Source organism: Sebastes umbrosus, chromosome 8 (assembly GCF_015220745.1).
Source record: "Sebastes umbrosus isolate fSebUmb1 chromosome 8, fSebUmb1.pri, whole genome shotgun sequence".
NCBI lineage: Eukaryota > Metazoa > Chordata > Actinopteri > Perciformes > Sebastidae > Sebastes > Sebastes umbrosus.
This window is the reverse complement of record NC_051276.1, coordinates 26,010,353-26,024,801: the sequence shown is the minus strand read 5'-3', so window position 1 is coordinate 26,024,801 and position 14,449 is coordinate 26,010,353. Positions and strand designations below refer to the sequence as shown.

General features: G+C 39.2%; 2 protein-coding genes across 2 annotated transcripts; both read right to left on the bottom strand.

Moving 5' to 3' along the window:
* Positions 1–274: 274 nt before the first annotated feature.
* On the bottom strand, positions 275–2,106 carry LOC119492620 (nuclear factor 7, brain-like). Its single transcript, XM_037777192.1, has one exon. The coding sequence runs from the start codon at positions 1,989–1,991 to the stop codon at positions 567–569; it is 1,425 nt and encodes a 474-aa protein (XP_037633120.1). The 5' UTR covers positions 1,992–2,106; the 3' UTR covers positions 275–566.
* A 4,850-nt stretch (positions 2,107–6,956) lies between these two features.
* On the bottom strand, positions 6,957–9,324 carry LOC119492617 (nuclear factor 7, brain-like). The gene has a single exon (XM_037777186.1). It carries the CDS (start codon positions 9,011–9,013, stop codon positions 7,565–7,567), a length of 1,449 nt encoding a protein of 482 aa, XP_037633114.1. The 5' UTR covers positions 9,014–9,324; the 3' UTR covers positions 6,957–7,564.
* Positions 9,325–14,449: the final 5,125 nt, after the last annotated feature.

Here is a 14,449-nt window from a genome sequence, read left to right as displayed (position 1 = left end):
AATTGTGTTCATGTTTTTACAGTGAGTTGCATGTAAACAATAAAATAATGTTAATTAATTTGGGATTGGAATTAATTTTACTACTTTGTCTATTTGTGTCTGTAGATTTCTCCTAAATTCACCCAAAGTTAGCATTCGATAATTACTCATTTGCATATTTAAACATAACATTTCAGAAAACTTGTCATGCATAAAATAATTGCCTTAATGTCAGTAATCAACTGGGGAAGTTTCATGGTGATATCTATTAGTTAAATATTTTACCCTATTCACCTGTAGAGTCTCCCCTTAAAGAATCACACAGCTGAAACAAAGTGTTTGGTATAGTGGATACAGTAGATGTTATATTGTGGTCTGATTAAACACAAGATGCTGATAACCAGGTTAATAAGTAAACTGATTTGTAGCTGTATGAAAGTTTAAGACCTGATGATGTAATGCAGTTTAACTATTGAGTAAATATTATTTCTGTTATAACTGTTGATTGTCTTGATTATTTCAATGAGATCTAGACAGACAGTGAAGTCAGATTAAAGTCTGAACTAAGACCAACGTGTCTGAACGTCTCAGAGAATCTCAGTTTGACAGATTTTGATATCAGCAGTTTTAACATCACCAGCCGGTCCAATACCGAAATATGGGAAGAGTTTCTCAGTGAAAGTGTCTCTGAGAGTGGAGATGTGAGTCATGTCTTCAGGTTCGTAGAAGGACACCTCCCCCCTGTCATAGTCCAGCTGGACTCTGATCCTCTGGAGACTCTTCTTCACTCTGACTATCTCACAAAGATCATTAGTGTATTTTCCACTGCGATGAAATAAAGACCAGAATCCATATTTTGGTGAAGCATCTGCCTTCCCCTTCCTGTCAGCTGACTCTTTAGCCAAACCTACATTCCATTCAGGATGGTCTCCCACCTCCACCTCCCAGCTGTGTTTCCCTGAGCTGAAGCCCTCAGAGCCCAGAACAGTGGGATACCTAGTGTTTCTCTCTGGATTGTCAGGAGGCTGCTGGTTTGTGTCTCCACGTCTCACACTGGTCAGATCATCAGACAGATAGAGCCAGCGGTTTGCAGTGTTTGGGTCCAGAATGACAGGACTGAAGTGGACCTTGTCCTTCATCTTCTCCCAGACTCTGAAGGACAGGTTACCCAGGTGTTTGGCCACATCTATCAGCGCTCCTGAGACCAGCTGTGGATCTGACAGTGAGCACTGGACTCTGGCTCTGGTCTGAGTGGCTTTATAACTGCTGAGGAAGGGCACGTTGTGTTTCTGCAGGTCTTCTTCAACAGCAGAGATACTGTCTGACAGAGAGGAGATGTGCTCCTGAATCATCTTCATCTCTCTGCTGATAGTCTTCCCCTTCTGCTCCTCTTCCTCCCTCAGAGCTGCCAGTCTGGACTCCTCTTCCTCTTTCAGGAACTGGTGGAGCTTGTTGAACTCTGCTCTGATCTGCCTCTCTGTGGACAACAGCTGCTTCTTGGAGTGTTGAATCACTTCATCGTATGTTTTCTCCACTTGTTTGTGTTTGTTCCTCTTGTCCTGTAGAGACTCTAAGTCAGATTTCAGCTGGTCCTTCAGGTCACTGACTGCTTGTTCTACAGGAACCACCTTGTGACTCTGGTGGAGAGAAAACTCACAGACAGGACACACAGCTCTCTCTTCATCCTTACAGAACAGTTTAGGCTCTTCTTGATGTTTACTACACACCACCTCCACCTTCCTCTCTTCTTTTTCTGTCTCAGATGATCCAGCTTTCTGTCTCCCAGCAAACGAGTCAGACAGTTCCTTCAGTGCAAAATTCACCCAGATATTATCTTTAGATGATTTTCTTTTACAAATGGGACAGTTTTTGTTTTCCGCTTGTTCCCAGAATTTCTTCAGGCAGCTTGAACAGAAGCTGTGGCTGCAGCTCAGAGACACAGGATCTCTGAAAGTCTCTGAACACACATGGCAGTTCAGATAACTTTCAAAAAGAGCGGATTTCTCAGCCATTTGTCTTGGTATCTAAATTGTCTTTCAAAAGCAAGACTCACCGAGTTACTGTCCCGTCTCTTGATTGCTTCAAATAATCCAAACGTGTGTTTTCCAGCAGATATATCACACCCAGCGTCAGCGTTAGGGGCGGGCCATAGGGGCCCAGGCCCGTCCAAAAAGGTCACTGAGCCTCCTCAGCTGAATTCTCTCCTGACAAAAAACTAAACTGAAATAACAGCTAAGCTATTAGTAAAGTTAATTAATTCAGTTTGGTAATGGAAGGACTTAACACTGCAATGCAAAATAAAGCACAAAACAGTGATAGTTTTGCATTTAGGAAACAACTATGTACTTGGGCTTGATTACATTGTTTTCTATTGGAGGGTCCTACCTGGCTGTGAGCAACACGACGCTGCACAGCGCGGCGTGACGTTTTGTCTGAACTGCTATCAGATACACGATTCCTATTTTTTCCTGTCACTCATATTGAGAGGAACGGCTGATTAGTTTAGATACAATGAGCCGAGAAAACCGGGTCAGTTGTCCTGGATGTAAATGAAAATATTAACTTGATTAGCTCAATAGAAAAAAATGAGAGAAAGTAGACCTACAAACCTGGTGCATTAAAGCACAATTAGGACCAAGAGAGTAAAAAGCATCCTGTGCTCCTCTCACATCTTACTTTTTTCTACCTGTTTGGATTATTCTGTTCAGTATCATGGAATAAAACAATGGACTAATGTTACACTACAGCAGGCTGAGCAGGGACAACAACTGCTGAGTGAAACATCCACATTTAGTCTTTATTAACTTAAATTATAGTTATGAAGAAATCAGTCAGACTGTTAGATTAATGTGTTGTTTAACCCCGTTTACTTTATCTCGGCACTTGCGTTTGTGCACATTTTGACCCTGGCACTGGCAAGACGCAGGGCGTGCCAGGGCGTGCCTGAGGAGTTATCTGTAGCCTACAGTACCTCCTCATTTCCAAACAGAAACCACAATAAGGTGGCAGCTGGCTGGAGAAGATCACTAGATAACAATCTACTCACTCTTGGCTATATCGTATGTTATTTCCAGTAAATATCAAAAATAAAACGTGTGTTTTCTGATGAAAACAACATGTTTTTACAGTAAGTTGCATTAAAACAATAAAAGAATATTAATTAATTTGGGGAAAACTGGGGAAGTTTCATGGGATATTTATGAGTTAAATATTTTACCCTATTCACCTGTAGAGTCTCCCCTTAAAGAATCACACAGATGTAAATACAATGTTTACAGCTGTGAAGGAGCTGGGAAGAGTTTCTCAGTGAAAGTGTCTCTGAGAGTGTAGATGTGAGTCATGTCTTCAGGGTCGTAGAAGGACACCTCCCCCCTGTCACAGTCCAGCTGGACTCTGATCCTCTGGAGACTCTTCTTCACTCTGAATGTCTCACTAAGACCATCAGTGTATTTTCCACTAAGATGAATTAAACACCAGATTCCATCTTTTGGTGAGGCATGTCTCTCTCCCTTCCTGTCAGCTGATTCTTTAGCCAAACCTACAAACCAGTGAGGATGGTCTCCCACCTCCACCTCCCAGCTGTGTTTCCCTGAGCTGAAGCCCTCAGAGCCCAGAACAATGTGATAATTAGTGTTTCTCTCTGGATTGTCAGGAAGTTGCTGCCTTGTGTCTCCACGTCTCACACTGGTCAGATGCGAATAGTGTATCTGTTCTTACTTAAGGTATGTAAGATTGTGTCAGATCATAATCATATATAACCTAGTTACAGTATTTCTTTTCAGGGATAATCAGGTAATAATGATGCATGAAGAAACAACCAACAACATTAAAGTTGATTTACTTCACAGCACTTTATATGCACAGTTTTTTGTTTTTTTTAACGTTTAAGTTTTACTCACAAACAGACAGTTGATGGAAATAAACTGACTTCTGTTGAACATGCTGGGCAGCCTGCAGGGAAAGGTGCAGGCTTTGTTGCCCCCTTGTGGAGAAAAAGAAAGGGAATTTATGTCCACACACAACTGTAACTGAATGTGTGAAGGCCCATCTGTGAAAATGTACTGTACTGTATATGAATGTAAAATGTCTAAAATGCAATATGAAAGCCGTCAGCCATCCAGTATCTGAAAAAAGCCAACAAGCAAGAAGGTATAAGTCCTACTGGAAAGTGGAGCTGAATCAGAAAAGTTCTTCTGCAACATCCAACGTGCAAATACTGGAAATATTTGTTTACGTCATCAATTAGATGACTACTTTGTCCATGCACGCTGAATATCACACTTTTTAGTAACTATAATGCATCTGCTTCATCACAAATTCATCATCAACTTTCACCAGTGGAGGTCAACAGAAACAAGATTCTCTGTCGAGAGACACTACAGGTGAATAAGGCAAAAACAATTAACAGATAGATATCAACATGAAAGTACCACAGTTGATTACTTACATTAAGACACATATTTTTTGTATTACAAGTTTTCTGAAAATGCATGTTTACATATGCAAACAAGGCATTATCTTACTAAATATGTGGAAATTTGCTTTAATTTCCAGAGCAGAAATGTGAACATTGGAAAAAGCCAGGTTCAAAATTTTGTTTTAATTTTTTTGACGTATTAAAGTCAAATGTTTTTACAGAAGGGATGTTGGATATCTCTTTTTATCGCTCCATAAAAAAAAAATCAATTTTCGACATGTTTATATGAATAAAATGTTCTATAAATCAGGCTGTGAATGATATATGAACAAACCCCTCTGTAAAAACCTTCAGAATATAGATAAGAATGAAACTAGAAAGTTTGTTGAATGTAAGTGCTACTGAAGTAGAGATTTCTGGCTCTGAATCTGAGAAATTACTAATTTTGAGAAAACTGCCTTTAAAGATATGGATTGTTAAATTCCATACAATTTGTAAGAAACTATAAGTGAATAGGGTAAATATCTTTAACTAATAGATATTAAATGAATAATGCTGTAGCGTTATTGCATAGAGCATATTGATAATCAAACCATTCATTAATATCAAAATATATATCTCTAATAAATAACTCAAATGTATTAATCATAAACCCATGAATTGTCATAAAAGGTGAAGGAGAGTGGTGACACTCAGCTTCAAATATCACACACAATTAGTTTTAATATCAGAATTTACCCAGGCGCCACCTAATTTTATAAAAACAGGGAAAAATTCAAAATTTGATATTAATCAATTGAGTCTCTTAATCTCAGGGTTGCTACGGAGTTCTCGGTCATAGTGAACAGTGATTCAAATTGTTTATACACACACACACAAGTCAAATAACCAAGCTCTTTAGAACATGAAATGTTTCTTTAAAATAAGCTCTGTGACAAATGTTTATCATATTTACATGTTTTGTTCCATAAAATAATCTCCACAAATAAACACCACTTTATGATTTTTGAAGCATGAATGCAGTTGACATAAGTAAAAAGCTAAGGTTAGGCTATAAACAAACTAAACCATGACTATAGTCATGCCACCGTGGTGTAGTTTGTTTATCCTGTTTATCCTGTTTGTCCTCCTTTACAGCCTGGCTGTGTATACACAACGAGGCTGTGAAGGAGGACGAGTCACCGTGATGAAGTTTAGTAGTCTCATTTAGTCACTTGTTAGCAACCACCTTTTTTAAGACACATAAAAGCTTCAAAATTCACTAGTGGGATATTTACTGACGTATTTTATATCGTAGAGCAAAACTTAAACATCTCTTCAGCTTGTGTTAACCACAGACCTTATTTCAGGCATCTAACTGAAAACCCATTGACTTCCAGACGAGGAAACAGGAAGTGCTAAAATGCTAACTCATTTCTGTGTTTTAGGATTCATTCCTGTAGCACTTTATATATAATAAGTTAGTTCCATAAATGTTGAAGTTGAAAGAGTTTCAATAAGACATTTAATGTATTTAAAATAAAAAAATTAAAGAGAAAGATTAAATATTGTATTTTTTAAAGCTGGTTGTAAAATTATCTTTCATTATTTGTATTCTTCGTAATTTGTCACCTGAACATTTGACAGATTTATGTAAAGAAACAACCTCATACACAAACTACAGAATAAAAACTGCTGGTGATTTAATTACACATCATGTGAAGCAGCATCCATCTGATGTACATTTTATAAAGATATATTTGATTTAATAAAAAAAACATGAAACTAAATTGTAGTGCTGATATTTCCTTTATTTTGATCACAAACGGGACATTGTCATTCATCATTCATATTATTGATCATGTATACACTACAAAAAATATCATATACAGTTTGAAGAAGTGCTGTAAGAATTAAAGACTGAATCAAAGCATGTTTATATTTTTATGACCCATACTGTTGACTTGATTCTGATATTGTATATACTTGTGTATATATTTACACCATATTGTTAGACTTTATATTTACACTTTTTTATATTTACACTCTTCTCACTTTGTATTGCAACTGCTGCACAGTAATTTCCCTCAGGATGAATAAAGTTTTATCTTATCTTAAAATAAAACATCATTAAAACAAGAGATCCAAAACTAAAATAACTAAATGACTAAATGATGTGATACAGATTTTGCAGCCACATTTTCTTGTGGATTAATCTTAGTTACCGTCTTTAACACATTTTTGCTAAACAACAAATCCTTAATTTCTCAAGGTATTTTCAAAAATGAATTTCAGATATCAGAAATGATCTATGTGTCCATGTTTTTACAGTGAGTTACCTTAAAACAGTAAAAGAATATATATTAATTTTGGACAGTAGAGAAAAACAGTTTCTGTGACCCTCAACAAATCATAAAAATATAAAAAAGATAACAATCAATCAGAGCCAGAATGTGTTTTGATAAACTGAGACTCTGAGTGTAAAGTGTAAAACACTGAAATTATAGATCAGAACTGAAATAACTCATCAGAAGATACAGAAATCTGACAAACTAAAAATGTTGTCTGATGATGATAAATGTTAAGGAGAGACACTACAGGCAGAAATATTGTTTTTCATGCACTGGTCAATTTTGAGATTTATGGGCTATTTTGCTTCAATAACACGTCTTCTTTCAGACTAGTGGAAAGAAAACATCCATAATACACATTTAAGTGTTTATTTGACTACTTTGTCTATTTGTGTCTGTAGATTTCTCCTAAATTCACCAAAAGTTAGCTCTAGATAATACCTCATTTGCATATTTAAACATAACATTTCAGAAAACTTGTCATGCATAAAATAATTGCCTTAATGTCAGTAACCAACTGGTGAAGTTTCATGGTGATATCTTTTAGTTAAATATTTTACCCTATTCACCTGTAGACTCTCCCCTTAAAGAATCACACAGCTGAAACAAAGTGTTTGGTATAGTGGATACAGTAGATGTTATATTGTGGTCTGATTAAACACAAGATGATGATAACCAGGTTAATAAGTAAACTGATTTGGAGCTGTATGAAAGTTTAAGACCTGATGATGTAATGCAGTTTAAGTATTGATTAAATATTATTTATGTTATAACTGTTGATTGTCTTGATTATTTCAATAAGATCTAGACAGACAGTGAAGTCAGATTAAAGTCTGAACTAACACCAACGTGTCTGAACATCACAGAGAATCACAGTTTGAATGATTTTGATATCAGCAGTTTTAGCATCACCAGCTCGTCCAACACTGAAATATGGGAAGAGTTTCTCAGTGAAAGTGTCTCTGTGAGTGGAGATGTGAGTCATGTCTTCAGGGTCGTAGAAGGACACCTCCCCCCTGTCATAGTCCAGCTGGACTCTGATCCTCTGGAGACTCTTCTTCACTCCGACTGTCCCACCAACAACAACATTGTATTTTCCACTGTGATGAGTTAAACACCAGATTCCATATTCCGGTGAGGCATATATCTCTCCCTTCCTGTCAGCTGACTCTTTAGCCAAACCTACATTCCAGTCAGGATGGTCTCCCACCTCCACCTCCCAGCTGTGTTTCCCTGAGCTGAAGCCCTTAGAGCCCAGAACACTGGCATATTTAGTGAATCTCTCTGGATTGTCAGGAAGCTGCTGGTTTGTGTCTCCACGTCTCACACTGGTCAGATCATCAGACAGATAGAGACCGGGGTTTGCAGTGTTTGGGTCCAGAATGACAGGACTGAAGTGGACCTTGTCCTTCATCTTCTCCCAGACTCTGAAGGACAGGTTGCCCAGGTGTTTGGCCACATCTATCAGCGCTCCTGAGACCAGCTGTGGATCTGACAGTGAGCACTGGACTCTGGCTCTGGTCTGAGTGGCTTTATAACTGCTGAGGAAGGGCACGTTGTGTTTCTGCAGGTCTTCTTCAACAGCAGAGATACTGTCTGACAGAGAGGAGATGTGCTCCTGAATCATCTTCATCTCTCTGCTGATAGTCTTCCCCTTCTGCTCCTCTTCCTCCCTCAGAGCTGCCAGTCTGGACTCCTCTTCCTCTTTCAGGAACTGGTGGAGCTTGTTGAACTCTGCTCTGATCTGCCTCTCTGTGGACAACAGCTGCTTCTTGGAGTGTTGAATCACTTCATCGTATGTTTTCTCTACTTGTTTGTGTGTGTCCCTCTTGTCCTGTAGAGACTTTAAGTCAGATGTCAGCTGGTCCTTCAGGTCACTGACTGCTTGTTCTACAGGAACCACCTTGTGACTCTGGTGGAGAGAAAACTCACAGACAGGACACACAGCTTTCTCTTCATCCTTATAGAACAGTTTAGGCTCTTCTTGATGTTTACTACACACCACCTCCACCTTCTTCTCTTCTTTTTCTGTCTCAGATGATCCAGCTTTCTGTCTCCCAGCAAACGAGTCAGACAGTTCCTTCAGTGGAAAGTTCACAGAGATATTATCTTTAGATGATTTTCTTTTACAAATGGGACAGTTTTTGTTTTTAGCTTGTTCCCAGAACTTCTTCAGGCAGCTTGAACAGAAGCTGTGGTTGCAGCTCAGAGACACAGGATCTCTGAAAGTCTCTGAACACACATGGCAGTTCAGGTAACTTTCAAAAAGAGGAGTTTTCTCAGCCATTTTCTTGATTTTCCAAATTGTTCTTCAATGAAAGACTCACCAATTTTTATTTCCCTTCAGTTTGCTCCTTACAGTCCTCCAAGTGTGCATTGTTCGATAGAGGTCTCTCCCAGTGTAATGGAGTTGTTGCTCTGTTCAACAATGCCAGAATGTGCTGACAACTTCACCAACCTCTTTTATTAGTTAATCATTAACGGTAGTAAATGCAGTCATCTGTCTTTTATTACCAGCAGATAAGAATGAGATTACGTTTCAACCTGTACTTCAGAACCTGGAAACATTTCAAGTTCATTGTTTAGCCCGCCCATTTCCCTCTTAGGTGAGAAATAAACACTGCAGAACATTTTTATCCCTGTTGCATCTGATGTTTCATGTATCACAATGAAAATATACTTTCTCTCACTGAAGACAAAGAAACTGTTGGAAACACTGATGATGAAAAGACTCCTTTAAACTTCTTGACATTATTTGTGCCTACAGTATATTTGATCAGTGTTCCTGTTTATGACTGATTACAGCTCTCACTATCTTTGGACTTTGTGTGGCAGTTTTTATTATTATTGCAGGACTTTGAGCTTTGGCTTTGAGCTCAAACATTTATTGGTACATGTACTTCCTCGTGATTTTAGGTGTTCTGTTGAAGTTTCTGTTTAGGGTCACACGAATATATGGTGACAGTCCTGAAGATCAACAACTTTAGAAATGTTTTAATTAGAACTGTCAAAGTTAATGCAATAATAACATGTTATGCCTCAAAAAACTCATTTTGAGAAAACTGCCTTTCAATATATGGATTGTAAAGTTCACTACATTTTGCAAGACACTACTATAGGGTAAAATAGGAAAAAAATGATCTAATAGATATCACCATGAAACTTCCCCAGTTGATTACTTACATTAAGACATTTATTTTGTTGTATTACACTTTTTTCTTAAATGTTATGTTTAAATATGCAAGTGAGGCATTATTTAATGCTAACTGTTGTTAAATTTAGGAGAAATCTACAGACACATATAGACAAAGTTATAAAATAAACACCTAAATGTGTATTTTTGGATGTTTTCTTTCCACTCAAAGACATGTTATGGAAGCAAAATAGCCCAAAAATAAAAGAAAATTGACATGTGCATGAAAAAAAACGTATTAAAAACCTTAAAACACCTCAGTGGATACCTGACACCTGTTCCACTGGTGTTCTGCATTGCAGGTTATTACACAGAAACACACAATATGATCTACTGTATCAGCCTCAACTGATACTATCTCACAGGTCTCACAGGTCTATGTAGGGTGGCAAGTACTGTGTTCTTAAGTACATATTTTCAGAGGGAAATATTGTACTTTGTACTCCACTACATTGTAACTGAAAGCTATAGTTACTTTTCAGATCAACATTTTATACGTTAAACCTATGATCAGTTTACAAAATATGTTTATTGTTATAGTTGAAACTACCCAACAGTATATACAGCTGTTAAAATTAGCTCGACAGTAATGAATCAGGAATAAAATTCCAATAAATGTAACAGTTTGAATGGAGATATTTTCCATAATGATATACTTTTACTTTTGATACTTTAAATATAATTTGCTGCTCATACTTGTGTATTTTTACTTTGAATGCAGGACTTTTACTTGTAACAAAGTCATTGTGGTATTGCTACTTTTGAAAGATCTGAGTACGGTGACTGCTATATGTCCCGCCCTGTCGGCTCTAGTCTGCCCATGTTGGAGTTTTATCGGCCGATTCAGCATATTGAATCGTTGGTGAGAGAAATCACTCTGATTGGCTGTTCCGCTTAAACGAATCAGCGCACGAAAAGAGAAACAGACGTGAGGAAAGCAAGCCAACGAGTGAAGTCAAGAGGAAAAACACAGAAGGCTCTTCTCATTTTCATCTTCATCTCATCTGATCATTCCAATACACAGATATTTTCACAACGACATGGCCGTCTGGAATGAAGCTAAGTGGTGAGTGAGAGTCGTGTGATGCTGCTTTGATTTATGTACGTTTCATAACAACGGCGTGCATATCCGCCTTCCTCGGTCTTCTGGTTTCCCCTTTTTGAATGACAAATACAGACTACCATCGCCTGCTGGTGTGGAGAGTTATTTTATCTCATGCAGGCGCAGAACGTACGTGCCAACTGGCTGTCGGCTGTCGTCTTAGCGGTGTGTTTCAGTGCAACTTGTCTGCCAAAACAAAGGCGACATGAGGCGACGCAACAGGCGGCCTTCATCACCACTAGTTCTCTAATGTTGGTGTGTCTGGGGCTTAAGACCAAAACGGACGATTAGTCGACTAATCCACTAAGAGAGGGCAGTCCTAGACTCTAAGAGTGCTCCAACAACAGAACCAGACAGCCTGTCCTCAGCATTACGGCGTCTTTGTTCTGCATTTGACCCCAAATGGAGCTCTCGTTCCATGTAACACTTAACCCAAGCTCTCCCCCGGGAGCTCTGAATAACTGAATCCACAAGTGGAGCGTCTACACTGACGGTTAAGGTAGCTGATGTGAACAGAGGCTGGGTGTGTCTTCACTAGCTGGAGAGAACCAGAGCTGTAAGATAAAAAAGTGTGAGAGAGATGAGGGGTGATGAATGAATATTTGATTGGCTGCTCTTCGGCCCTGTGTGCTGTAATATTGATGCAGTCCAGAGGCCTTGAGGCTCGGCTCTCTCTCTTGCTCCCAGGTACATTAACACACCACTAGCATACCTGAGCTCTCCCTGACCTCCCAGCAGAGAAACCCAGTGTGGTATGAATGTGATAATATGTGTGCATACAGTACAAGTACATGTTTGGTACCTGATTACCTCTACCTAAGGTTTTCTTGCAGTATTTAAATGTCTCATTAAATGAAAAATACCTTTTTTTCCCCCTGTGTTGTTGTTACCATGAACACTTGACTACGTTGTTGTTCCACTTATTCCGTTTTCGTTCAGTCAACGAAAGTCCGCGTCGGCCTCGTGCTTGTGCTCGCTCTACATAGACATGAACGAGCATCGCTCAAAACAGTGAGGCGACACACGTCAGCTAAAAGCACAATATCACTCTATATTTCACCTGCTTGGCAGTAATGTTAGCTGACCAGACGAAGGTCTCTCCATGAATCAATGCTGATCCTGTGTTGTCCTGCTTCAGCCTCCCGACCGCGGCAGGAGACACGGGAAACCTCTGTTGGTCTGGAGGAGCTGCAGCATTTATTTCTGCACAAACGTCCACTGTACATTCTCTAGATATTCTCAGAGCTACTAACTCTTCTGCAGTGTGGAGTGTGCGCGCATGCACGTGTGGAGCGAAATAGCGAGAACGAGCGTGCTGTGTGGGCTGTGAGCTGCAGGGTCTCTGCAGATACAGACACCGCCACACTATTCTAGTGGGTCATAAGTGATGATTGAGAGGGATTATTTTTGTATCAGTCTATTGTTTTTTAGTCAATTCTTTTACACCTTTAAGCACAATTTTTAAAACAGGGCTCATTTTGTCAAAACACTACACACAATTCACACAACCACACACACACACAAGTAGCAGAACATCTCAGATCTTTTGCAAAATGAAACACTTCACTCAAAACTATACAATCATTTTTAAAAATCCAATTTTGCCACCGTATGGCACACACAGAGTTCATAGCATCTGATTCTGTTTGAACCAATTACACACTGCTGTGCTCAATCTGGATCAGGACGGAAGGTGAGGAAAGGGTTGTCGGCCTGGTGAACATGATTTAGTACCAGGGGGATCCCACCGTAACTCATTTCATCTGGAGTGAACTGAAAACCTTGAACACTGACTCTTCTGTCCACATCTGCACACACAGCGGTGCTCACAATGTATGTCCCTCAGTATTTGGTCAGTAAAATCCAAATCCAGAACTTTTCATCAAAAAAATCAAAAAGGAATCTGTATTTTTAATTGTTGGCTCTTTGGGCTCTTTGACTTTAAGAAAGTATTGCTGATGTTTCTTCCCCTTAAGACCACCTGTCAATCATAAAGAGTAAAAACGTTTCCTTTCTTTTTACTTGTGATTAAATCCCACTGTCTGTAGGGGGCGGCATCATATTTGCTGCAATCCTGTTCTGCATTATGTTTCATTTCATTCCCGAATGTTAAGCCTGTGCTGCATTATCATGTTACGTTATATCATCCTACTATGAGCATTAAAGTTTGATGTAAAGCCTTGTCTGCTCCCTCACAGAGCTCATCACCAGGGGCCAGAAAGTTCACAAATGAGTTAATGTTCTTGCATCTGAAGGATTGTAAGTCTGTGTTGGTAAATGGACTTGCATTTATATAGCACCTTTCTAGTCTTCCTACCACTCAAAGCGCTTTACACTACATGTCAGCATTCACCCATTCACACACCCATTCATACACTGATGGCAGAGGATGTCATGCAAGGTGCCAACCTGCCTATCAGGATCTAATTTAAATTCTCATTCACACTGATGGCACAGTTTGGGTTTAAGTATCATGCTCAAGGACTGGAGGAGCCGGGGATCGAACCAACGACATTCTGACTGGTGGGCGACCCTCTCTACTTCTGATAGCCGCCAGCCGCCACCATTGGGGTCATATCTACTGTATGTGCATGACACCTGCTTACCCAGCCTGTTTTCATTCCGAGGGCGTCAAATACCGAGGCTTTGTCACGGCCGTCAGCTTTATAGATACCGACGCTTAAAGCTTTATGATAAAAAAAAGTTGTTTTTATAAAACAGCCACTATATCCTGACAGTAGTGCATGAGACAGGTAATTTGACCTCCGGTGCTCCTAATGGCATCTGCAAGATTTCACAGACCAGAAGAAAACAACCAATCAGAGCCGAGCTGGAGCCTGCCGTCTCTGAGCAGCTGTCAATCACTCGCAAACTCTGATCAAACGGTCAAACTAGGCAGCGCTGATCAAATATGAATCAATATTCTGTTACTGTAATGCCTATTTCTCGCCTCAAATGTTTTCTGTTTAGCTGTAAATTGAGAAAGTTTGTGACCCGGCAGCCATGTTGAGATCAGTTGAAGAAATACCAAGCACCGCCCACCAGCTGGAGCAAACTTGCTGATTTTACAGCTAAACAGTACACTATTCCCCAGGATTACCGGGTCATAATCATGAAGGATCACAGTTTATTCTTTTTTAAACATGGCTGAATTATTCAACAGCTTTTGTTTCAGAAATGTTTCATTTTTTATTTTTTTTCAGAAGAGCGCTGGGACACGTAAACCAAGGCCACCGGAGAAACACTCTCTTTGGTTTAGCTTTGTAACTCTGAAGAAAAAGACTTCTATAAAGAAAGACCACCCTGAGGAATATCTAATAAACTACAAAATACATTTCTTCATCTGAACAAATAAGCCGAGTTTGTTCCCCAATTACAAATAATTTGTGTTTGTATATGTGTGTGTGTGTGTGCATGTGTATGTGTGT

Excerpts from the sequence above, each read along its gene's own strand:
- LOC119492620 (XM_037777192.1), bottom strand. The coding sequence starts at position 1,991 with ATGGCTGAGAAATCCGCTCTTTTTGAAAGTTATCTGAACTGCCATGTG.
- LOC119492617 (XM_037777186.1), bottom strand. The coding sequence starts at position 9,013 with ATGGCTGAGAAAACTCCTCTTTTTGAAAGTTACCTGAACTGCCATGTG.